General features: G+C 35.4%; 1 protein-coding gene across 1 annotated transcript in view; it reads left to right on the top strand.

Moving 5' to 3' along the window:
• Window positions 1–26,658, top strand: part of LOC117337331 (phosphoethanolamine N-methyltransferase-like) — a 28,812-nt gene extending 2,154 nt beyond the window's left edge. The window contains exons 2-12 of the mRNA XM_033898254.1: window positions 2,479–2,648; window positions 4,084–4,233; window positions 10,018–10,151; window positions 11,240–11,367; window positions 12,222–12,419; window positions 15,667–15,756; window positions 15,945–16,037; window positions 21,199–21,324; window positions 22,519–22,650; window positions 23,114–23,230; window positions 24,050–26,658. Of these exons, the coding sequence (XP_033754145.1) occupies window positions 2,503–2,648; window positions 4,084–4,233; window positions 10,018–10,151; window positions 11,240–11,367; window positions 12,222–12,419; window positions 15,667–15,756; window positions 15,945–16,037; window positions 21,199–21,324; window positions 22,519–22,650; window positions 23,114–23,230; window positions 24,050–24,163 (1,428 nt within the window). The 5' untranslated portion in view covers window positions 2,479–2,502 and the 3' untranslated portion in view covers window positions 24,164–26,658. The remainder of the gene's footprint in view (window positions 1–2,478; window positions 2,649–4,083; window positions 4,234–10,017; window positions 10,152–11,239; window positions 11,368–12,221; window positions 12,420–15,666; window positions 15,757–15,944; window positions 16,038–21,198; window positions 21,325–22,518; window positions 22,651–23,113; window positions 23,231–24,049) is intronic.
• The last annotated feature ends 787 nt before the right edge of the window (window positions 26,659–27,445 follow it).

Below are 27,445 nucleotides of genomic sequence, written 5' to 3'. Positions count from 1 at the left end.
ACTATGGGGGTATTACTGTTAACGTACGACTATTGGGGTATTACTGTTAACGTACGACTATTGGGGATATAACTGAACGTACGACTATGGGGGTATTACTGTTAACGTACGACTGTGGGGGTATTACTGTTAACGTACGACTATGGGGTATTACTGTTAACGTACGACTATGGGGTATTACTGTTAACGTACGACTATTGGGGGTATTACTGTTAACGTACGACTATTGGGGATATAACTGAACGTACGACTATGGGGGTATTACTGTTAACGTACGACTATGGGGGTATTACTGTTAACGTACGACTATTGGGGATATTAATGAACGTACGACTATGGGGTATTACTGTTAACGTACGACTATGGGGTATTACTGTTAACGTACGACTATGGGGGTATTACTGTTAACGTACGACTATGGGGGTATTACTGTAAACGTACGACTATGGGGTATATAACTGAACGTACGACTATGGGGTATTACTGTTAACGTACGACTATTGGGGTTATAACTGAACGTACGACTATTGGTGATATTAATGAACGTACAACTATTGGTGATATTAATGAACGTACGACTATTGGGGATATAACTGAACGTACGACTATGGGGGTATTACTGTTAACGTACGACTATGGGGGTATTACTGTTAACGTACGACTATGGGGTATTACCATCAACGTACGACTTTTCCATACAAAATCTCAGTACAAGGTAGGAAAATCTATCACACCTAGTACTACAATATTAGTTTGGTTTACTATTGTTTAACTTCCTAGTATCAGCTAAGGTTGTTTAAGGACGGCCTTCCCTGTGTGCGGGTGTCGTGTATGTATATGTGGTTTGGGAGGCTGTGGTATGTGTTTTTCACCTTGTGAAAGCGACAAACTGCTTCCGACTTTATAGTGTTACCTCACTGAAGCATACTGCCTAAGAAAGCCAGCAGGAAACCCAACCTGGTATCTTATTACCGAACCAGTCGTCCCAATCACAAAAATGCTGTGCGCTAAGCAGGAGTAGCAACGGCCATTGTTATAGATTCTGGTATTTCTCAGCGGACAGAATCTAAAGTCGTCCTCACAGGGGGGAGGGGGTACGAATAACTATAGACCAAAGGTGAGGCATTGTCAAGGGAGCCGCTAGGAAGAAGAACATTTTTTAGAAAGAAGGGAAAAGATAATATTCGAAGTGTAGTCGTCTCTTACGATCATGCGATGAGGCAGCAGGTACAATCGTTATGCCCTAACTGCAGGGTTCTCCATTATGAAATATCCACTTATGTGGTTTCATCAAATCATTTATATGTACCTGGGCAGCTTTTATTCCAATATCGTTACATATTTCATAGTCTAACGGCAAAAAATGATATGAAACATCAAAGCAATGTAGGACACGTTCAAAAGGTGGCACTGCCAAATCAAGTTGTCCTTGCCTCTCCTGAAGTGTTATTGATATCAAAATACACGAATGGATTAATCTTCTATAATCTATGTGTTAGATTGTCTAACATGCTTGTTTGTGAGGAAGTACAGATATTCTACCAGGAAAGATTTGTTTATTGTAATGCAAATGGGACCTATCGAAGCTGATCACCCTTCAGTGAGATAAATAACCAAACTAAATACAGTATTACAATGCGTTAAATGGCTCTAGATTTGTATGGCGGGTGTCGTCGTGACCTAGATTTGTGGCGGGTGTCGTCGTGACCTAGATTTGTATTGCGGGTTTCGTCGTGACCTAGATTTGTATGGCGGGTTTCGTGGATGATGCTGAAACTGACTTCTGGTACATTTGTATTGGTATTATCTCTTTGTCAATGTTTTGTCTTTCTATGACATATTTTGAGTTAGAATTAAAGCTTCATAATTGTGTCGATATTTTCAGTTCTTCTTGTACCGAAAAAAAACAATCTGCTCTTGGTGCTCCAAATCTGTCATTAATTTCCTGGATTAGAGAGCAATCGCCCGCCTTTTTTGTCCTGGTTTTTTAAACATTATAATCTCATCAATATTTTATGCGGCTGTAAATTTGATCACATGTTTTTTGTTGTTGTACACTTCATACGTCGTTGATAATAGCATGAAATAATGATAAGTAAACTGTAAGGGTGTATTTATGGGGGTTGGTGGTGGAATAGAGGCTGAGGCTGATGTTACTGAAAAAAAAATCGAATTTAATCAATCAGCTTGTATGTGCTGACCTCTTTAATGTCTCACGGATTTCATATTCTTTGTCTACATCACAATGAAGTGACATATGCAAAGAATATTGAATCTCTTTTCATCTTCAAATAATTTTGTTAATGTGTTTTATTGATTAATTCAATTAATATGCACTTAATAAATAAGCAAATTTTGGGCGTAGGGATTCCATCTAATTGCAAAATCCAGTCATGACCTGTACCATACAATCAATATGACTCATTACCAAACATACACTGTATGTAGCATTTAAAACGATTTCTTATCTCGTTACAGGAATGACAAATTAGAATTAGATCTATGGCAACAATAAATAACAAAATAGAAGACGGGAAATCTTCACCTAAAGACACCGGGGATGCGTGTCTTACATTACTTAAGGACGTGACGTCATACCTTCCAGCACGTGACGGGAGGCGAGTTATTCTCATCGGGAACACAGCAAGGTATCACTTTTCCCCGACACCACTTTCTATTTTCATGTAGTGTTACTTCCATATAAGGAAAATATCGATTTTTGAAAATTTAATTAAACATAACGTGTCCACCGTCGATTAATTTTCTTTAAATAATGACAGGGGATATATATTTGATAACGTCAAAGTGTGCATGTCGTGGTAGCCTGTCTTGCTTGGCATGTGATGGTACTTTTCACCCACAGTCAGTACTGAGGGTAACAAAGGCGTAGGAAATCGATAATTAGCACAATGATATACGATTTGTTAGGATTTAGGTATACCTATTACTGTGTGTGATAGTTTAAGCTTTGAGATTTTGCTTATAATTTACACGATTATCTTGTTTGATTTTCTCAACAGTTGTCCTTTTCAACAATAGGATTGCTTAAGCAGTCATAAATATGATGCAAAATTTCAAATGTTTCATTTAAAAACAGAATGTAGTCGACATGTACACACTGTATGCGCCTTACGGTAGTCATGAAACAAATTAGCAAGGGAGCAACTTTTAACTATTTCCCGTTACTGTGACATATTCTTTGAAGGTTTGACGAATAACATTGTTAAGGTTGTGATAATTCGTTGATGCCAAGTGCACTATTCTACTATCAAAATATCAAATCCGAGTCAAAAGATTATTCAATATCGGTTATCGCTATTATTCAGGTAATCATATAAAAGCATATGGTCAATTATTCGATATCAAATTAATTTCGAAAAACTGATTGAACTTATATACAATGGTGGCTGAATTGCAAGCTGATATTAGGCTATGTAACCCAGAATTTAGTTTACAATAATTTTTAAAATGGTTTTAGCAAATTATATTAATCACTGTTGTTCGCTACGAGGGAAGGAGTAAACACGTGGTCCTGCTGGTGACCACTTTTAACGATCCCGGAGGGAATCGAACTCCGGTCACCTTGGTGAAAGGCGAGTGTTTGACATACTGCGCTACCCAACCAATCTATAAACTATTGCGCTGATATAGTTATAGGCTAAGTTATCAGCAAGAGAGCATAAGAAATGGAAACAGCGATAGCCGACTATGTATTTATCCTTTACATTGATCTTTTACGACATAATTTTGTTAAACGTGAGATTTATTCATTACTACGCACAAATTATCCTTACCAAGTCACGTTTTCCAATAGCTGTTGATGTTTATGACATCGGAGGAGTTATCCGTTTTTAAGACAAATCTTGGGGAGTGTGCGTGAGCTGTAACACTAAAAATAGATCTCTATGGTAAATGAGGTGTCGCTAATCCCTTTACTCATAATTAAGGTGCAAAACCTAATTTGAAAGATAATTCTAAATGCATGGAATTAGCAATAGTGACTTTAAACCTTCTGTACTGTCATTGGAAGTTTATGTTTTAGTAATAACTTTTTACACTCCGAAACCGTTAACCTGTTTACAGGCTTGGCGCTTCCGAGGTAGCTGTGAGGACCGCACAAGTCATCACTATTGATCCGGGGGAACTCTGCAATCACTCCGCCGCTACACGATTAGGGAACTTACCACCTGTCCTCGACGGAGACTCAAGGAAATCCATGGTCGCTGAAAATAGGTAAACGTGTCAAGACTGATTCCATTGTACAAGAGAGTGCATTGACCTATGTGCATTAAAATATGTTTAAATCACGAATCTGTATGATTGTCTGTATAAGCATACTTCTAAGTAGCTCAATAACTATTGGTCGAGTGGTATGCTTCATCCAAAGACCACTTCCTATGAAACAAACTGACAGCCATTTCAACATTTTGTAAGATTAGTCTCTCTCCTTTACCATAAATTGAATAATAAATATAATTCACGTGCAAACTTTTTCTTTCATATATATGGAGTGAAATAATACAACCAGCAACGCAATTTAAATAACACAACACCAGCCCTAAATAAAACATGTAAACGAAAACGTAATTCTAACTCTAATTAAAAATCATTGGCAGTAAACCGAAGGCTATAAACAATTAACATGAATATCCTTACCAAAATACAAAGATGATAATACCAAGTATTCCATATGTCTGAATGTCTTCGCGATATTAATCTAGGTCAAATAGAGGTCATGTCCTTGAGAGGAGAACTAGGGTGATGATTACAATGGAAGCAGTCGACATATCAAAGGACATTCTACTTCATATTGTGCAATATTTACTGAAACTACTTTCAATCAAACAAGAATGTAAACCATATTCATGCAGTCAGTCAGTTCATGTACTCGTCTTGTAGTGAACTACTTTTATTCGTTGGAGATGTTACAAATCTGTTCCCCTAGAAAGTGCAAAAAAGATTGGCTAGTTTTTGGTTCGAGCAAGGAAGAGGGCAGCGATGCGGGCACTCTGAGAATCGTACCGGCATGTTTTAGCGCGCCAGAGACTTGATTAAACTCGATTGATGTTCCTCAACTGTCAGGTGTAATTTATAACTATTGAATGTTTTCCACGATTATTTGCACATAAAAACTTTGAAATATTACTGTACGTCTTGCTTGCAGTCCAACCTTCACTTCAATGTCTGATTCGCCTCAGTTTAGGGAAACATGCCTTAGTTCGTACAGTTTCCATCAATATTAATCACATTTTTATAATTAGAATACTGATGATTATTCCATTCAAACATTTGAGATATGTTCACCTGTTGTTTTTTGTTGTTGTTTTTTTTGGTGTTTTTTTTTTACTGAAATCAATTTACCGGAAATATGTATTGCCGTTGTCGGTGTAAAATTTCGCGTACTTAGGTTGTTAAAGCTGGTAGACATTATTTCTACATTTTTTTTCAATAAATTTCAATCATGTAGCACTATCTGTAAAAGTAATGATCCAATAAATCATTTTTGAAATGAAACGAGATAACTATTAAAACGCTACATTATTTCTCGCCAGAATAATAGCATTTCAATTCAATTAGGTGATTTAGAGGATGATTAATTTGTCTGAGTTGTAATTACGTCTTTGGGACTGGAAAACTGGGGAATGTTAATATTCCCCATACTACTTACTGTATATGTAACGAAAAACGGTTTTTGCAACTGCAAGGCGATTTCACCTTTACGAGGTCACACAATCATATTGGCAAGGAAGCAACGCAGCAGAAAAAAAATACAGACAATGCTGACGTCATCATATATGTGGCGTGGTGATTTATGAGTAGTATATGTGGCGTGGTGATTTATGAGTATTATATGGAGCGTGCGTACTGCACTGTAATTACGTACCACTAATTGGTGAACTAAACAATTCCAGCCTATTTGTAGCTGGTGATTATCGTTTTGTCCTAGGAGTATAGGTATGTTTATTTGTGTCCGTGTTAGTTGGAATGCATACCTAGAAAAACATGCAGCAATTTCATCTACAACCGTCAGTTCTACTTAAGAAATTAATCAGCTTTCGTTGGTCAATTTCAAATTAATTTAAACTGGACAAATAACAGTGACAAATTTCAAAAGAATTGTACAAAAGACATAAGATATTAGCAACTTTCAAAACAAATTGAAAGTTAGAGAAAGTAGCGTCAGGAACATATAAATAAATAAAAAGATGTTTCGTCAGTCTAGGACTCATCAGTTATGCGAATAGCAGAACTCGATCCTAAGAGGCGACCCAAAATCACGGAATATGTCAAAAGACACAAATTATAGTAGATGTCACAATTTTCATAGAACGTTAATAACATGTTTTTATTCTAAATAGTGTCAATATTTCAATGAGTCAAAACAGGAATAAGAATTGAATTTTATTAACAATGTTTAAAAATATAATACGTACTTATTGAAAATTCCCCAGTACAGGTAACTTATTCGAAATGAAACGTGAACATTTGCACGAAATCATCACATTCGCTTTTTACAAAATGGTTCTAGTGACAAAAAAGGTGCAGTGACAATAACGTTATTAGTGATGACAAATACAGGTGTAATGTATCAATTACGAAATGGGGTGTTATTTACAACTGTAACCTAAAAGATATGGAGGCGAAATTCGCCCACTGAATCCGATGCGGCATTAAGGATAAAACAGCATATACCCTGATGTACTCATACATAATTTCCCTCGATGTTAAGTCTCTTGTATGATATCGATTATACTAAATATTTGACCTGGAAATATTTATATTCTGTATGTGATCATTAGTTGACATAACATCGAGGCGACAAAATAAATGTTAATAATGTCGACCCATTTCATGACACTGTTCCGAATACCATGATGTTGATACCTTTTTTCTTTAACCAACCCAAATTAGAAAATTCCTTCCTACGTTCATTCCAGGGAAGTTAAACAAGTTCAAATTACATGGAATTGTGTTTTAGTGTTTTTGTACTATGATTAAACCGCATATATATACTTAACAAGAAAAGCAAGGGAAGGAGTTATATCATGGAAGTGCTACTGAAAACATCTCATTAGGTGAATGACCTAACGCTGGGCCAATGATGTATATGTGATAGAGGCCAATTATCAAATAGACGATAGCCGGACGTATGGTTATACCCGACAAATAGCATCACGCTATATTGACAACCCAACTCCGCTCATAAACGTCATATTTTGTGTTTGTATCCTGAAATTTGACTACCGGTAAATTTATGTATAATTCTTCTATCCAGAGTAAGTCTTAACTTGATGTAACATGAAACGCACTTTGACTTCATAGACGACACTTGACGTTTGACAATTGCAGACAATACTTAAATTTGATACTTAATTAACCGAAGACACCTGACTTTGACACTTGTTTTCGCCGCTGACACCAACAGAATCTGACTGCCTAAACTATGGTGGCTGATTTCTGCCATTTCGTTGTTTCGTTCTGGCGCCCCGACAGTACGATAATCTTCGTCTTTTCGCCCCCTATAATTAGCAGTTATGGCGCCGCGCCATAACGAAAAGACGCCACAACTCAACGCGAAATAACGAAAACTTGAAGCCGCTAATCAGCGGGGCGAGTTAATTCGCCCCGCTAATCAGCGTCTTTTCGCCCCGCCATAACGCTGTTTATCGTTATGGCGCCCCGATAAACAGCGTCTTTTCGCCCCGACAAGACGATAATTATCGTCTTTTCGCCCCGCTGTTTATCGTTATGGCGCCCCGCTAACATAACGCTAATTATCGGGGGCGAAAAGACGAAGATTATCGTTCTGTCGGGGCGCCAGAACGAAACAACGAAATGGCAGAAATCAGCCACCATACTAAACGTCATGTTCGCTCGTACTCGCTGACGACACTTTACTTTGATACCCAATTTTACAGCAAACGTATTATTTAACACTTGACACAACATATAATATAATCAATTTCACCGATGACGCATCATTTTGAACCATTTTCTTGTTATAAAAAACATCTTCAATTCCTCGACTGACAATCTGCATCTCTGAATACAAACATTTAATATCTAATGACCTGGGTGTCTGTTTTTAGAATTATGTAATTATTTACCTATAAAGCATAATCAATCTGTTGATGCTGGCCATATTTCAGTAATATACATCCTATGTGTAACCCTTGCCTGCAACGTATGTGTTAATAATGAAAATGTGTACAAATAAAGGTGTAATTCCTACATTCGATACAACGGATGTGGATGTCTGATAAAGCAAATAGGTTCATTACACTTAATGTAATGTATATGGGCTTAATAATTCATTCTGTTTGATATATTGACCTGTTTGTCATAGTGTAAGGGTGTTGTCGATAGATATGTAGGTACTTTAATCATGTTATATGTACATACGGCCGATTCTATAATGTGGCTACTGGCTAGTCCATGAAGTTCATGAAATCCAGGTCATACGTATATGTATATATATATATATATACCGATCGTTGGAAGCAGTGGTGTTTCTGGTATTAGTTTTCCATGATAAAAGCATAACTTTTATTTTATTTTATTGACACCGCTGCCAAGGTATCTTCTAGTAAAATTAGAAACTGATTTATGGATTTATTATCAGAGTCTCATACGTATATAATTTCATTGCATACACTTATGATATTTCTCTGTGATATATGATGCACAGTATTCTAGGCTAGACAGCTGACCTATCTGTATATTGGTTATAAAAGTTTCTTGTTTTTATTCCGTTCATCAACCTTAACGCAAGGGTCAGTGTTATTTAGAAAACAGAGTATCATTGATTTAGTTGAGAATCGGTAATGTTACTAATTTTTGCTTTCTCTGCCTGGTCAAGATGCCACATATTAATTCCTTGTGAGTCTGCTATCTTTATATTTCCTTTCGATTTAATCAATCAATCTGTTCTTCGAGAATTATATATCAATTTTAATTACTACTTGCAAAGAAGATTATGCTTTAATATCAAATACATGTAACAGAATTAATTCTGACATCATCAATGGTTGAATGAAAATATTGGGAGACTGACAGAAATTATCACAAACTAAGGGGTAAATTCAGTTGACCCGGAAGAGTTTAATGTACCACATTCAAAAACAGTCTTGATGTTATGCTATCTTTCGTTTAAGGCAGGAAAACTAGTCAACAATCAAATAAAATATTTTGGGAGCCCCCAGCATAACTGCTGGAGCAAGCTTAATACGGTGCACCAATTTGCGCTAGGATCTTACCATTTCATGCTTGTTTTCAGCTACATTTTGTTGACGAAACCTTACTTGGTGGTACAATCTTTGTGAATTTGATGTTTCAATACAGTTTCTTTAGGGTTAAAAGAAGAGCTTTAACAATGGTTTCGATAATAACGTTAGAACGAAGTTTAACTGAGTTTTGGAAATACCCTCATTATGTTATCATTTATTTTATGTAAAAAAAAAATAGAATCAAATTTTAAAGTCATATACTTTATCTAATGCAATTCTAAGAGGTAAGGCCGTGCCCCCTCAAACCCCAACCAGATTAAATATGAAGCTTCGTGCGTTTATCAAGAGAGGAATGTTATATTCCCTAATAAGAATAAAAACTGAAGTTTATACATTACCTGCTGTTATCTGTTATTATGAGTTGACGGCTGCTGTCATGGTACTGGTTTCAGTACTGATATTTCAGTCTGGCGGCATGACGAACTGTCTCATAAATAGCCCCTCCACCTATAGGCACTGTCTTCGTTGCGGCAATGACAAAAATTAAAAATTTGGAAAGCTACTATCTCTACAAGCTACATGTACATAAATTGTAAAAAGTCATATTCTTCTTCTGATTCCGTGTAACTGTTATAAAACGTTCAAACTTGAGTTTCTTCAATAACTGTATTTAATGACATTTTACTATTACATTTTGCATAACAAACTTTGATCATCAGTAATTGTCATGTCGATCTTTGAAAACAGGTTATTGGTGATAGATTTATATATTTTTATTTCTATAATTCAGTGGAGATCTGCTTATTTATGATCACCGTATTAGCCTTATCAACGATGAGCAACAGACGTATTTGAAACTGTCATTATCATGGATACGAGAAAATGGATATGTTTGCTTCTTACAGACGACCAGCCCAGGTAAAGGTGAGTAAAACACACATATTTCTTTGCAATTTCATAATCAATTTTCTTAATTGTACCGAAATATACCGAAACGTGAGTAAGGCACATGTAAAAGGGGTATAAATGATTTTAGAGGTATGAAACCAGGACCCTCTGACGTCTTAAGATCACGAAACATTTTCATGTGGAAATCCGAGCTAAATATTAATTAATTAATGATTAGTTAATAAATAGAGGTAACACAACGAGCGGTTGTTGTATAGTAAATGGTATTCCTTTCACTACCAGTCAGTTGTGTTTTGTAAGTTTGGAAACAATTTACTGACGAGAATGAAAGAAATACTAACACAGCAACAAGGAGTTTGTGTAACCTGTCTTTACCACAATAGAAAAGCTATTCTGAGGAGTAATTGACCTGTTTTGTGTCCAACGTGTGTTCCTTTCACAATATCATGCGGGGTGTAAAGATATGGCCTAAAGTGAAATGCCGATAGTTGATACGCAAAAATGACAATGTCAGAAATGTATGGAAATATTACAATTCATTACTAATCATAATAAACAATAATGAAGTTGTTTTTATTATTATTATTATTTAAATATTACAAAAACAACTGCGAACTATTTCCTGTGCGTTATCGTTTCCGGGACCTCGGGAAGCGGTTTTCAAGTGTTAGCCAATCAAAACGCATTGCAACACGTGATCAAAACACAGTTCCGATCAAAGATAATCGTGTCAACCATTCTATACGGATTTAGAGTTTATTCCACCTGTTGAAAAAAAAGAATGTTATTCAACAGTTGTAATGATTATTTCATACCTTGGGAGTCGATTAGCACCCACCTATTATAGTAGAAATACATGTTTTGTAATTTTAAAAGCAAGTCCTTTGTACAACTCTGAATCATGAGGATATGTTTGATAGTAATTTCATCAATCAATCTCCAATTAAAACGTTAGAAACCACAACAATAAAAATTCAAAGTGCACTTGTACATGCATCTTCGTTGATTTCAGGTTAAGCATCTGTCATGACTCTTAAGATTGATAAGCCATGTTGAGCAGAAAAAAATATGTTAGATTGCCATACATTTGTTTTTGTCGCCAGAGAACAATGTACAGCAGAGCACTGACGATCTCAGGAGAATCGTCTCCGCTACCTACAATGGCAGCCAGCCAGACGAGTTTTACGGTCTCGATGTAATCCTAATCAGACATATCAGTGGGCCATTTGCAGTATGTACGGTTACAGTTCACTTTTGTTATATATTTCTCTAATATCTTTTATTTATTAACGTCATACATCAGAGGTTTAGCACTGAACCAAGTCTGATATTCTTAAATGTCATATGGGGCTGATATGGGGCTTGTATTTTGATAAATTGACGAGAATTGATTCACAGTTGATCAACTGAACCAATCGCGCCGCGCTTGTTTTGTTTAATGGCCATTCTACGTAACAGTCGATTGAAATGACATCCAGTTTGGCTATGTTAAAACAGACATCATATTACGATAGATGTATTTTGGAAATGTAAAAATCAAAAACATCATAAATAAATCAATGTTTACTGGTACATAAATTGGGTATTTAACAATAGACACGCAAAACAATATAGCGTTAGAGATTTTAAATTTTGAAAACGACATGGCATTTTAACGACTACTCTCTCCGAGATACGCCGAAGTAGAGAGTAAAGGCAAGTCAATCCTTGTGGTCTATGTTCATATATATACTTTCTTTTTTTGAAACGCGGAAACAAATATACATTTTTATCACAGAAGAATACTTTAAAAAGCAACATTTTATATGTTATATCCACTGTAGTGTACGACAAAGATCCGGTTGGTTCAAACTTCAATATAAGTGTTCTCCAAATACAGGTGGTCTAGTTTGTAATTTTGGTTGTTTTTGTCTATCTCGTGGATTCTATTTCCGGATAATGAATACGTCAAGCAACTAATATTAGTATATGTTCCTTTTATTTTTGGACTTCAAAGTTGTTCTCTGGTATCCTTCTGTCCCGTTATAGTATCTTAATTATTTGAACTTCCATTTTTCAACAAAATGTTGTTTTTTTCTATTTTAGCCACAACGAGAAAATAAGTCAGACAGAAAAATGGTGTGGTTATTTCAAAAGGTTAAGAGGAGGCTGAATAAGGACATGACATTTACAACATTGCAAGAAATACTTAATAACCAATTATATACCAAAGTAAGAATTCGGCAGCTGGAAAGCATATTTGGAAGGACATTTGTTAGCGCTGGTGGACTAACTGCAACCAAGGTATATATCTATAGTACTTGTGTAAATGTAATGTTATCATCAAGCTAATTTTCACTACATGTACACTAGGGACCAGAATAACAATTATCATAACTATTTATTTAACAATAAGTCACTTAGGTTTGTTTGAATAACCTTACCTCATTTCTCAAAACCCACACTGCCTGGTCCGTCTGGCCGTTACTCAGGCCATTCATGATAATAATAGTTTATGGATATCAATTTTTTTTCTCAAAACTTAACACATAATTGATAAGGAGCATAAAAGAAAACAACGAATAAAGGCTATATTTAGCGGTGAATGTTTTCTACAAAATCATGTTATCACTTGTCTTTTATGAATTTAGATTTAATACACTCAAGCATATGCGTATGTGTGGTCTCTTTTTTCCCCAATCAATAAATGCCATAAAGGGTGATATCGTGGAATCAGTACTCGTGTCTTTATTTTAACCTTAACACTTTTGTGCACGATGGAAGCAAAGATCGAATTTTGTATGTTGCACACCCAGTGATTTTGACAGCGTGGTGTTTAAGCTTTTGTTGTTGTTTGTTTTTCTAGCCTCAATTTTGTGCTCTTGTAATTAATTAGAAGCTGGATATTCTCTGTTCAGAGCTTTAACATTGTCAAACCTTTCCACAAACCATACATCAGCAGTTGCATACTACAGGGTTGCTTTACGGTTTGGAACGTCCTTGCAACAAGCAGGGTCAAAGAAGAACAAGCAGACATAAGCAGACGTAACCGAAGGAGACACCAACAGACGAAATCAAAGGAGACAACAACAGACGAAACCAAAGGAGACAACAACAGATAAAACCGAAGGCGACACCAACAGACGAAATGAAGAGTAGACACCAACAAACGAAAATAAAGAGGAGACACCAACAGACGAAAATAAAGATGAGACACCAACAGACGAAATCAACGGAGACACAAACAGACAAAACGGAAGGAGACACCAACAGACGAAAATAAAGAGAGACACCAACAGATGAAAATAAAGAGGAGACACCAACAGAAGAAATAAAGAGGAGACACCAACAGACGAAATCAAAGGAGACAACAACAGACGAAACCAAAGGAGACAACAACAGATAAAACCGAAGGAGACACCAACAGACGAAATAAAGAGGAGACACCAACAGACGAAACCAAAAGGAGACACAAACAGACGAAACCAAAAGAGACACCAACAGAAGAAACCAAAGGAGACACCAACAGACAAAACACTAGGAGACACCAAAAGACGAAACCAAGAGACACCAACAGACGAAACCAAAGGAGACACCAACAGACGAAACCAAAAGAGACACCAACAGAAGAAACCAAAACAGACATTAACAGACGAAACCAAAACAGACACCAACTGAAGAAACCAAAGGTAACACCAACAGACGAAAGCAAAAGAGACACCAACATACGAAACCGAAAGCGACGCCAATAGACGAAACCAAAGGAGACACCAAAAACAAAGCATAGAGAGAATGAGAAGACCTGAACAAAAGCAAACGAACGAGAAGGATGGGAAAAAGTTTTGAAATGGAGGCAGAAGTTTTATTTAGGACTATTCAATATCTCCTAAGAAAACATGAAAGACAACTGTTTTCGTCGGCAGCCATCTTGATACACAAGTTATGTGATATAGCGACGTTTGCTATTTTGATTGCGTTTTAAAATGTCCCCAAACTGAAATTATAAGATATTTCATCTTGCCACAGTAGAGTTGGGCGAGATGTGGGTGAAGATTTAGGTGGAACCGAAATATGTCGCCTCTTCCCGCTACTGCGCGGGTTTAACCAATATCGAAAATAACGTATACACTCGCATATCTCCTTACTGTGAAGTTAATATTCGAAACGTAACATACAACAACACACCCTAGTTGACGAAGAACGTTTTAAAACCTTTTGGTCAATGTCATCCTTTGTTTTTCTGGATCACGAGGAATATAATGCTCGGTCTGTAAAGGAGATTATATATTTCCAAGTATTGTCTTAAATAGAATAAAAATGTTGTGTTAGCCCAGGTACCACCACTAAACAATACCATGACATAGCACAGTACTGACAGTCGTCATAGATAAGAGATCCGTAAAACTGTATGGAGATTTTATTTTGTGTAATTTTTCTTCTTCTTGCGTTTCCTCTTCTGGCAGTAACTGCACTAAAACAATGCAAATAATAATATTCTGTTGTAGTGAATGGCAATATACTTTTCTGCGATAGCAACTGTTGCCTTTCTAGAACGACACTAACCCCTTATTGAATAAAACTGCCCTTCTGAAAGTACCGAAAGACATCAGTATGATACGTCAATAAATATTCGTTGGTGAATGGGATTTTAAATGCTTAACCATCGTTAAAATGTGTATTGATTGACAATCCGCATAAGAATGCAAAGAGGCCATACATAATTCAAAATTCAATAGTTTTGTCTATCTGTGTCAGGTAAAGTCATTACTGTGGGTTTAATTCAAATAATGATTCTTTATCGAAGGTGCATTCCAAAGTGTGTGGGCGGTACATATAGGTGGGGTAGGGAGTATTTGAATAGCGTGACCGCAGCAAGACAGCACGAAGGAGTGGGTGGTAGATAAATGTATTATATACTTCTTACTATTGTCATTTTGTGAAATACACTGTAATTTCATTTTTGACATTTGTACTTTGTTCCAAAGCTATCATACCATAACATGGTATATATCTGATGGGATAGCGTGCACTTTTCACTGGATGTTTGTCATGAAAGATGTTATGTAATTTGATGTATTTCTATTCCTTTAAGTTTAAAATCCGACAAAAATTGAAAACTCCTTCAGGTGCCATCTCAATTAAGTTAATGAAATAGCAACCACACCTGTCTTGAGATGTCACCTTCAATAATGACGGTGGCATGGCCTTGTTAGGCAATCTCTGAAGAAAGATATCACTACATCAGCATTATTGAAAATTAATGACCAAGCGACTAAGAAAATTGATCATAGGTATGTCAAAATAACAGTAGGATGTCATTATTTGTAGTACGTTGTACATACAGCAAAGATCAAACCAGGGGTGGTCGGGTGGCACAGTGGTAACTCACTTGCATTTCAATTAGGCTTCCACCCAGGCAAACATAACATCATAGAATTTAGAATTGTTGTAAAACAAATAAACTTTACATTTTTTTAATTTAATTTTTTTATTTATTTATTCTTGTTATTAAAAATGCTCTGATCTATATTATTTCCTATTTCTTTCAAAGCAATTTCTGAAGAAGCTGTGCCTACGTCCCGGACTGAAAGTGCTAGATGTTGGTTGCGGCATTGGAGGCAATGCATTTTACATGGCTAAGGTGGGATATTTATGATATTTCTTTCTATATCATAGTTTCTAAGAAGTATGAATGAGTTTTTGTTCAGTTGTTTTGATTTGAAATAACGTTCATTCAGCATTAGAGAGTCTCATCTTTGCTCAATGTACATCATTTGTATAAGAACTCTTTAAACAGTAAACTCGATATCTTATTTTTACATGTACCAGGAATTCGGGGTGAAAGTGGTCGCTATGGATTATTCATCAAATATGATCGATATTGCTAGGGAGCGAGCAAAGGAACTTGGCATCTCCGAAGTGGTGAGATATTTTAACTAACAATATATATGTGTGTGTGTGTGTGTGTGTGAGAGTGTGTGTGTGTGTGTGTGTGTGTGTGTGTGTGTGTGTGTGTGAGAGAGAGAGTGTGTGTGTGGGTGTGTGTGTGTGTGTGTGTGTGTGTGTGGGTGTGTGTGTGTGTGTGTGTGTGTGTGTGTGTGTGAGAGAGAGAGAGTGTGTGTGTGTGTGTGTGTGTGTGTGTGTTGTACTGAGATGGTATTTTCGTATAGTATATTGAAAAGTTGTAACGTGATAATAACTGTCTAAATTAACATATATAGAGAGGTTCCCCAACGAGTGGTGATTGTTTATCATTTTTATCCAACTCGAGTTAGTTAATTTTCTAATTTTGAAAAGACACGAGCTTTAGCGAGTGTCTTTTAAAATTAGAAAATTAACTAACGAGAGTTGGATAAAAATGATAAACAATCGTCACGAGTAGGGGAACTTGTTTATCCCATACCTTCTCTACTTACAAATGTAAATCTGTCAAGTTCAAATTCTCCCAACGTAGCAACTAAATTCCGTGAACCAAATCACTATACGACAAAATATAGGTCGTTATGAACGAAAGCTTATCATCTATTTTAGATGCACGACTCATATCTCCTGTACTATATTTGTAAATGATATTATTTTACAAAACGAAATATTAGTTTGAAAGTCTTTGTGTCGGTGTAATTTATTAATAGGTAACTTGTTTAAACAACTCTGCTCAAAATATTCGAAGACGACACCGTCATCGCCAAGTCGAACGTCACCGCTGAATATTAGACCAATCATTGTCAGATTCAATTATCGGTCCTTTCCTGGATTTCGTAGGTATGCTATTACTGGTTATTATGATGTTAAATGTTCATTCTGAGATTTATTCATTCAAGACATCGTGCATTTCAACAAATATTTCGGAAACCGAGCTGGAGTGTTGAGCAATAGGCCTATGCAGTTTACGTTTGTCCGTGTGTTTACACGAAATCTCATCAGTTTCAGAGACATATACACAGTTTACTGACATGAGACATATGTTCCAAGATGATTTTTACATTTTTGTGTTTAGGATAAATATATTCGTAATAAAGTTAAGTGAAATGATAAGAAAGTGTTTATTTGTTGATTTTTTTTTCTGCTGGTAAAATATCCGTACCGAATGACACCCAACTAAAAGGGAAGCTGCCTAACAGTAACAGTTACGTTAGATGCTGCGACCGTTTCATTCAAATGACTACGATTAGAGACAGCGATTTAACCATTTTGTTTTACATTTGTTCATTGTTTTGATAATTCATTCATTGCTATCGGTCGGGGTCCACTGCATATCTAGAATCAAGGAGGGGGGGTCAGTTTTGGTTCGCTAGGCCTATAATTGATGCAATATCTCGCTTCCGTGCGTCGTCTATTTTACCATCATCAAATTATATTTCGTACGACTCAAACCCCAGATTAAACGACATTTCCATGAGGACACCCCTCTCACCCAGTTATGCTGATGTTGAGCACCGACAACTCCAAAAAACGTGTACATGCTGATCTTTTGAAGACAGACGAAAAAAAAAAGATATGTGAGAGTAGTAAAAGTAGTCCGTGGTCAAAGGCCAGAGGTTAGCTAATCAGATTTGTTGGAGGTCACAAATGACCAATCGGAGGCTTAGAAAGTGGTTATACACTGCGGTGTGTAAACAAAAACAATAACACACTGCTACGAATTTTATCACGTGCCATATCAGTTGTGAAACAAGCGTAGTTATGGGATAAATATATATTCACACAAGTGCATGACTTGATATTCGTGTAAGTTTTAGTCCCTGATTATGTCGCTAAAAAAATACTCTCAAAAATAAAAACTCGAAAGAATGACTGCTAGTAAAATAAGGAAACATCGACATGCAATTTGAACCCAAATTTTAAATAAAATTGATAAAACATGGGCAAGATATTAACACAATATATGTAGATTATATAGTATGTGAGGTACTTAATAGGCGACTTCTGCTTCATCGACGATACCCGTCGTACACATTAAGTCAACTCTTGTATAGTTATACCTTGTAATAAGGCACAATTGACTATCAGGATATAGGATAATGTTGATGTTTTATCGGTAAAAGATGGTTATAGGTTATGAGGGTGGTAACGAATTTGGAAATAGTCTATTCCCTTGTGTGATATAAAGACAGGCTTGTTGAAATACCTAGTAGTTTTGTTGTCACCACCGAAGTTCTCATTTTGAGATTGTGAACTAACCTGGATTTTACCTAGATTTGTATGGCGGCTGTCGTCGATGAAGCACAACAAGCTTACTCTTCGGAGCACCTTGTCTTATATCCCATACACTTTTTTCTGGGTTCCGTCTAAATTTAGATTGTTGTTCATATTTTGTCTTTATTTTATCAACTGTGAATAAGAATGACAGTTTAGTTATTATTTCAGTATTATCTCTTGTTCCTAACCATTAACGTGTTTAAATGTAAACTTAAACTTAAATAATTATCTATGACGTTTGTTAACACGAATCACATTTCAATGGAATGCATATACAATGTAGTCCTGACATTTTATGAGTTTTTCGCAGTAGCTTGTTGTTTAGAGATGCTTCCCACTAACTATACATTCCAATGATAACTATCGGAATATTGATCATGTGAAGAAGGTCATATGATGTGAAGGTAACGTATCTAAGAGAGATTAGAAAAGCTATGAATAATTCAAATTAATGAAGAGAGGATAACAAAGTCCTAATTAACCTACCCCGAGGAGTATTAAAATCAATTCATTAATATTTTCAGGAAAATGTGTTTCTGAATGTAAAGGTAATTCCTACAGAAATTTATCAAATACGTCAAAGATTAAAAAAAAATTGTGTTTTACAACAAGATTATATAGTAATCACACGACATAAATAAAGGTAGGAATTAATCCTTTCGCTGTTTGCCTACGACGAAATCGTATTTCGTACGCAGTATAAAGTTAGGTGTTTTTGTAACGTTATCGATCGTATAAGTCTAGGCTTCAGATGAAGCCATCTTACAATAAAACAATGCGTGTAGGAGCTTATATATAGAAGCGTTTATGTCACCATCGTGAAAAAGATACCACTTGTTCTGGAAAGTTATGTAGCAATTAGATTTAAATATTTAAACACTCGATTGATTTCGATTGTACAAAACACCAGGTAATTACACCTTTAGGGGGAATCAGTGTAGCGCAAGTGCTTCAACATTGTATCGGTGGTCTGTAACATCAATAACTGCCACAGCAGCATGTAGCGTGTACTTTATAGCCTTACACTATACTGATATGCGTTTAAAGCCATTGACCTACATAGGCTATAGTTTATCAATGTTCTAATGATGTAAAACAGAAAAGTGAGGATGTATAATTCTTTCAAAGTAGCAAAGTTACCGAGTTCAGTTCATTTTGAACAAGACTTTATGGAAGATATATATTACATAGGCTTAGAATTTAGCATGTCGTAAAAGGTGTTATTAGTGTCTTGCAAGGAATACAATTCTATATGCTTTCTAACACAATCTTGAATCGTGAAAAGTTTAACATAAATACCTTAGAAGAACAAGGTGCAGAAACATTTAGTAATTTCCGCAACAAAATGATTTGCTTGGATGTACTGGTACAAGATCGATAATTTAAGCCAAAGAAACGACAGTAACATTACGCAATACTCAGTCAACATCATTTTGATTAGAAACAGCCTTGTTGAGATTATATCTTTTAAACAATATTGACAGTACCCAAATTTGGACTATCCACCAATTTCTCATTCTAATATCAAACCCGGCTAATGATTGTAAAAGTATCGACTAACGCCAACATATCATGTCATTGATATCAATTTCATTGACGTTATGTTCTGTAGCGACCTAAATACGTAAAAAGGTAAAATAACCCTTTTCTTTATTTTGCATGAATTACAATCAAGTTACCTGAATATTTTGGGATTTGCGTTGGTGTACTGTTGTTTGGCATCCCATGTTGGTAGTGAGCCCAATTTGCGATAGAATCACTACGTCATTAATTTAAAAGAAAGGTTATCTAAAAAAAATGAGAGATATCACAACACTTCTGGTGTTGTGTTAACTGCTATTTAATTTGTTTTGAACTGATAAAAGTGTAAATATGGGTTAATTAACTTTTCCAAGTATGATAACAGTACATTGATGTGCAATATGACTAAAGTATATGGATAAGGATTATATATACATATTATGTTGGCGTACCAGGTCATAACAGTAATAATGTGATTAAAACTCTTGACATCAGCTCACAAATAATGACGAAATTCTCTTTTAGCTTAATGATACATTAATTAAGTGCGTTATAAGTCAATTAACTTTATCTTGATATCAATCTAGTCTTTATGTACATTGCAACAGTATTTGACGACGACCAATATGTGACACTTTGGATATCAAATACTTTTTATTATTTAACATTAGTATTTATTGAAAGGATTGTACAAAAGGAGCACCTGTCAAAACAAACAAAGAGTTAGATACAGTAGAGCCAAAACAAACAAAGAGTTAGATACAGTAGAGCCAAAACAAACAAAGAGTTAGATACAGTAGAGCCAAAATAAACTAAAGAGCATCATACAGCTGCTTTGTACAGTGATACAAGTAATTATATATGGCGACTTAATTCTAAAGTGTTCAAATGAAGTATCAAAATCTGGAATCGGAGGTGCAAAATATTCATGATTTTAATTTTCAATACTGAATTTCAAAATAACGCTTAGTACTTTTTTTATACCATGAACCGTGTCACTATCTAAAATTAATCAAAATCTGACAGACAGGTTACGATAAGCAAAATACTACTGTCAAAAGTATGGAATATATGTATGTTTAATATTCCATACCAGACGGAGGTCAGTCGTATCCTCAACTATTACCACAATTACCAACAAAGGCAATATGAACGTCAAAACAATCAATGCTCACTCTTACATCTGTTGTCTAATTGGCAGTTACTATGATCCTGAAGTGCTTCACATTGTAAATGCGCCATCGTCTTTAAATGTCTTATAACCAAAACAATGAAAAATAATCATTTTCTGCATTGGAATCTTCTTAACATTCCTGATCAATCGCCTATAAATCAACTTTTCATGGCTGTCGTTTCCATGTAGGATGTGGACTTTGAGGTTGCTGATGCCACGAGAAGAGAGTATCCAGCAGATTATTTTGACGTCATCTTCAGTAGAGATACCATTCTTCACATAGCTGGCAAGCTGCAGCTCTTCCGCAAGTTTAAGGTACAGTCATATGCTTGTCATGTATATCGCCAGAGTGATACATTAGCCAAACGCAATCGTGAAAACGTTGGTTTTTTCTACTTAATCGGATGGGTTTAATGATTCAAAGTTTATGATGATTAGTTCAAAGTTGTATATCAAAAAGATAAAAAAAAATTAATAACCATATCCAGTTTTACCACATTAAATATTCACATTAAACTTACATATATGTTGATGAACATTTATTTAAAGGACACGTAAATACCTACTTCGTATACTTTATTCTAACGAAAGAACAGAGCATTACACCAGAGTGATTCTGAGCGTTTAATTAAAGTTTGGATGATTGCTTCCCAATCATTTACTTATCAAGTTAAATTCAGAAGACAGGCAAGCTGAAATCAGATTTTTTCGTTGCCAATGGTACACAGGCAATATTCCTTCACGTGAATTTCACGTGAAGGAATATTGCCTGTGTAATATAATGACCTACTCTTGAAATGGCTACCTGATATTCAAAATAAAATCTTTGAACGGACTTTCAAATTTTCATAAATAATCAAAATACTAGTTACACACACTAGGAGAATGGCATATAAACACATTAAATTAAGATAGCAATACAATTCATATAAGACATTACGTCATTTAGGGCTTATACCATATCTGTATAACGGCAAGGAAGTGATACTGAATGTCGTTCGTAACGTTAAAGAATAATCTCACTGATCCTATCCCTTGTAGACATCTTGTTAAATGCAACTCATTGTGGTACAAGTATATTGCATACGTCGGCGTTCCAATTAATTGATATGGTAATATTGTTTCGAAGATGTTGCAGAGCCTTTCGAATAAGTACTGTCAAAGCTAAATTCAACGAATTATTTTTGGCGTCTTTTGAGGATATTAAACAGTCATACCAGAATGCCCGGAAAATTAGTTTGAAAAAGAAATTTAATGTTAATTTCATAACTTTTGACAAATGCATTCTATTTTTAACTTTTGACAAATACATTCTATTTTGTCTGAAATTCTGCTGCGCATTTAACTGAATACGGTCGTAATAATGTTATAGTGTTTCAATACAAATGTTATTAATGCCACTCACCCAACTAATATGTATACTCGTTTCGTTGACGAGTCTCATTTCTGAGGTTTGCTTTCAAATTCTGTATACACCCAAGAACGTAATGCTGAAATATTGTCTTGCAGACGTTCCTAAAGCCTGGGGGCCAAGTGCTTGTATCAGATTACTGTTGTAGTGAGGGGGAACATACACAACAGTTCAAGGACTATGTGAAGACTTTTGGGTACAGCATACTTTCACAGCGAGAATACTGCGCCGTAAGCACCAAGATCCGTAATGCTAAGTTTACCCAGATATTATAAATAAAGGAAAGAGATAAAAAAAAAAAAAAAGCGTTTTTCATTGAGATTAAAATCAACACTTTAACAATATTGAAAACACGTTTTATGACTCATTTTAATCATGGTAAAAGTCAAAAGAACAGAACACCATCTCGTGATAGCTGACAGGCACGTGTGTTGAAGATGCCTTCGTATACCAACATTAGGACATAGTACAGATGTGACGTAAGACAGAGGGGTATAAATCATCATCGTCGACGTTTTTTCAAACAATACAGGAAAATTGATAATTCAATACCATGTGTATGTCGACTGAAATACATATCTACTCAATTTTCCCTGCGAATACACGTTGAAAAATCCTATCGTAAAATGAAGTGTTCATGTAATATTCTTAATCTACAATAATATTGTTTCTCGGTATATCTATTTCTCCCAGACACTGGAAGAAGCTGGCTTCGTTCGAATAGATACAGAGAATAAGACAGATTTATTCATCAAAACAACAACACAGGAATTAGATCGACTAGTCAATCGGAGGGAGGAATATATCGAGGTAACTCTGTTCTGCCAGACCTCAGTGATTCATCACACTATATTGAGGTGAAATGATGCATGTATATTGATTGCTGTTTTAATTAATTGAGAATAATGTGTTAGATTTAATTGAGACGCACTTTTGGCTTTTATTTTTTACCCAAATGTAACACATTGTAGCTTAAATGTAAATCTCGGTTGTGAACAAACAAACAATTCGAATTATTATAATTATTTATATCCTAGGGAAACGAATTAAGAGTAAATAACACACTAACAAAATAAAGACAACGCAAAATATCGGGGAACACCATACCAGCATAAGTCCTGGGTGTTCTACATCAAGTAGATTGGTTATGCGTGAGACATTGGCCATCCTGTCGACATATCAAATTAAATTACAATAGAATCGAGCTATACCAATATAGCAAGGTTCATAGGACATGACTCCAGTGTAGACGTATTAGCAGCCTTAGAATGAGTAACAACCTGCCATGGAAGGACAACCATTTTACCTCTGCCAGGATTCGTAATTAACTTATATGGTCACATTCGTGTAATTTTGTTCTTGGATTTGGGTAACCACCATCATCCGAGATAACCAATTTGTCTTTGAAGTAAAAAATTATTGTTCAGAGAAACACAGGAATGGATAGGACGGATACAAATAGCATGTACCGAACTAAAGCCATGGCTTCAAATTGGGTGGTTATTTGGTAACGTTTTTCTTTGTTCTTTTATTGTTATTGTGAATTACTCGCAGTAATTGGTAAACAGAACTGTAGTAGTTTTACACTGTTGCAAAAACAATGAGTAAAGAGAGCTTTTCTTATTTCAGGAGTTTTCCTTGGAAGACTACGACGCATTTTCAACGATGTGGAGAAACACACAGAAATGTGCTGCCGTCGGAGACCAAATTCTTGGCCTGTTCTATGCAGAAAAACCCACTTGATTTATAGCTAACAATCAGAATAAATGACACTTTTGAGCCTTAGTAATCCAAACGTACCCCGTGCTTTCCATTGCTATTTCACTGCATGTTTTATCAATTTCTTCGTCTTATTAATGCGGTTGCAATCATGATTAAGACGGACAGATGCTGGATAAGCTACGAATACAAGATATTACTAGCTTTATATCATGAATAACATGTTGGTTGTTTACAGTAACTTGTTTTCATACACATCGCAGCATTCGTTAAATAATGTTTTAAAAACATATATGAGTACAGTACTTCTCATATCCATTGTTTTATATAACATTACAAAGGTGAGCTAATTTCACAAAGCACTAGATTACTTTTGGAGGTAAAGATCGCCTGTTTGCTGGCTTAATCGACCCGTGAATAGCCAGGGTATCTTGAGGCGGTATTTCCTTGTAGTAGTTGGTGACTACTTCACTGAACAACGTACAATAATGTACAGGAGGCCTGTAACATGCCATTTAGAGCAATTAGGGTATTTTAAACTGTCTTTCCCAAGGACACAACCGTGACTGCACAGACCAGCCAGTTTCTCAGCTTCCCGAGAAAAACAAACCGACACGGGTAGGGAACGTCGACCATCGCACCTCGGCTCACCTGAGGTTACGTGGCCGGCGTTCTAACCGACAAAACTATTGTGGTCACGTAGATAAAGAAATCTTGACAATCAGATGATGTCACATTACCTATCAAACAGAATATTTCATCAATATTAGCTTCTGTTAAGAGAAAACATTTTCAGAGATTTTTTTTACATCTAGAATGGGTACAAAAACGTTTCGTTGCGGACAAGAATAAAAAATACAGAAAAAATATTGTGCATCTAAACAGATATCTTTTTTTCGTTTTCGTCTTTCCTTTGAAAATTAATTAAATTGTTATCAGGATTTCATGCAACACTAGTCTAGATCGGTTTTGCTCTAACTTTACAAGTCTGATTTCCTAGATTTCCATTTACAAAGCATAAGTGTCTCACGAGTTGTTTCCCTTGTACATGTATTTCAAAACTGCATGTGGTATATCAACGAAAGCATTGACAATCAAATAAATCTCTTACATACTAATATCTTTAACTCAAAGACCGATCAGTATAATATAACACAATGTATATCAAGCGGATTTGACATTCTCCGGCGTTCTAATATTTTCATAATCTACATAATTTTGCATATCAATAATTTATTCGTCAAGAAACTTAATTTTCCTTGTACTTTATAGAGTTTGTTATGCGTGTGACAGCATACAAGGGAAAGAATAAGTGTAGACTGGTATTAATTATTTATTCACAAAATGTTATTGATGTTAACAGTGGTGATATCAAATGAATTTTTTAATACTGTATATATATTTCCAATGTTCTTCGAAATCCTCCCAAATGACAATTTTATTTGATGAAAAAATGTATGCTACTTATAAGGAAGGGAGATGGTGATAAATTTGTAACTGTCAATTCATGAGCAGAACTTTTTTGATATTTCCGATCATTTTGAATTACCAAAATACAGATGACATTAGCACTTAATTGAGTATTTCGTGAATTTGCATTTACCATTATGCAAGAAATCTGACTTTTCTTGTTTTACATCGGAGACATGTGTATACGCGGTCTGTTTACATGTATGTCATCGATGATGTCAGTCGTTGGAAGTCAAACGCCACTTATTTGTGAAGTAAAAGTATATCAAATCAATGAATTTCTCCAATACAAACATTTAACTGGTTTAATTCCGGTGTATTTGAGCTAGAGAGGCACCTGCTCAATTTAGGGGCAATCCATGGCATTGCACTCGGTGAAATCACGGGCATCTGCACCGGGCTAACCAGTTACAGATGCCTGTGGTGAAATATTGGCATTGGTCCGGAATAGCCCTATCCCTACCAGAATGCATTGCGTGTTGGCTGCCGTAAGGAACCTTTGGAGAGATTTCGAACGTACTTATGTACATTTATTTATGATTCCAATATTTCTTCTCTTTCCTGTTATTGAAGAATATTTTTTCAGTCGCCAACTCCAATCACCAGTTTTATTTAATTTTCGATCAGAATAAGTAACAGCCAGAATATTTGTCATACAAAATATTTGATAGATATTTTAGGACAGTTTTTTGCAAAATAAAAATTCTATCTGGCAATGTAAAAATGCAGTATATACCTAGTTTATCTGGAATGGAGTTGAAGCGCTTTACAAAGCTTTGGATAAACTTAATTATTACATCCGAATTTGTATTATGATAGATGTACAAGTAAGTGTTATACGTGTATTTACAATGATTTTTTTACTAATTATCGACTTATCACCACCAAGTGCTTTGTATTACACTCAATCGTATGCAGTCAATTTTATTTAATCCAATTTCATATTTTCCTAAAACATTGTGTTATTTGAGTCATTCCACCTTTTTATCAATACAAATTGTATTGTTGTAGTATTTGTAATTTTAGATAAATAAAGATAGTTTATTCTTTTAAAATATTGCTTCACTTCTTATCATCGGATTTTTTTTACTTCAGATTGATCTATATGAAGCTTTCGCATGCTTGAACCAGTGGGGTCTAGGAAAATGCCTGAATGTTCAGCTGGAGCTATAAAAATCTTACACATTCAAACGGAGGCTTGAACAAGCTCAGCTGCGTCTAAGAAAAGCTTGAAATATTGGCTCGTGGACTAAAAGGATTTGACTTCTCAACATTTTGGTAACTGAAAAGGCTTAATTGACAAGGTGCAGAAAATACATTGACCTCGTAAATACTGACACTGTGTACCATACTTTATGCGAATCTGACAGAGATTTAAGCAAACTTTTTATAGGTGAGAAAGCAAAAGGGATATATAATTTCCCAAAAAAGGTGTTAAAATGCTTTAAAGAGGTGAAAATTCTCATTCGTACTACTACTAAAAAGAAAGAAAAAAACAGAACTTTGTTTAACTTTGGTTTCACAAGTTTTTCGTATTTGAAAACAAGAAGTTCCATCACATGCTTCTAATACAACTTTCAAGTTATTCTGGGTCATTTCTTGCGGATGCAAAGCTGTTAATCATTTTATTCAAAAAAATAAATGTTGTAGCCCTTCATCCTAGAAGAATACTGGCCAAATAGCAGGTCTCCGGAACTCTTGGTTATTGCAAATCTTCGTTTAAGATTTTACCTTAATGTATCCCTTAGGCATTGAATGTGCGTCAAGTTAATTCATTTTTACACATTTAGTAGCGCTTTATTCCAGCATGCAAGTCGTTTAAGATTTCAGCATATT

Source organism: Pecten maximus, chromosome 11 (assembly GCF_902652985.1).
Source record: "Pecten maximus chromosome 11, xPecMax1.1, whole genome shotgun sequence".
Lineage (NCBI taxonomy): Eukaryota > Metazoa > Mollusca > Bivalvia > Pectinida > Pectinidae > Pecten > Pecten maximus.
The sequence above is the reverse complement of the archived record's forward strand: the minus strand, read 5'-3'. Positions and strand labels throughout refer to the sequence as shown.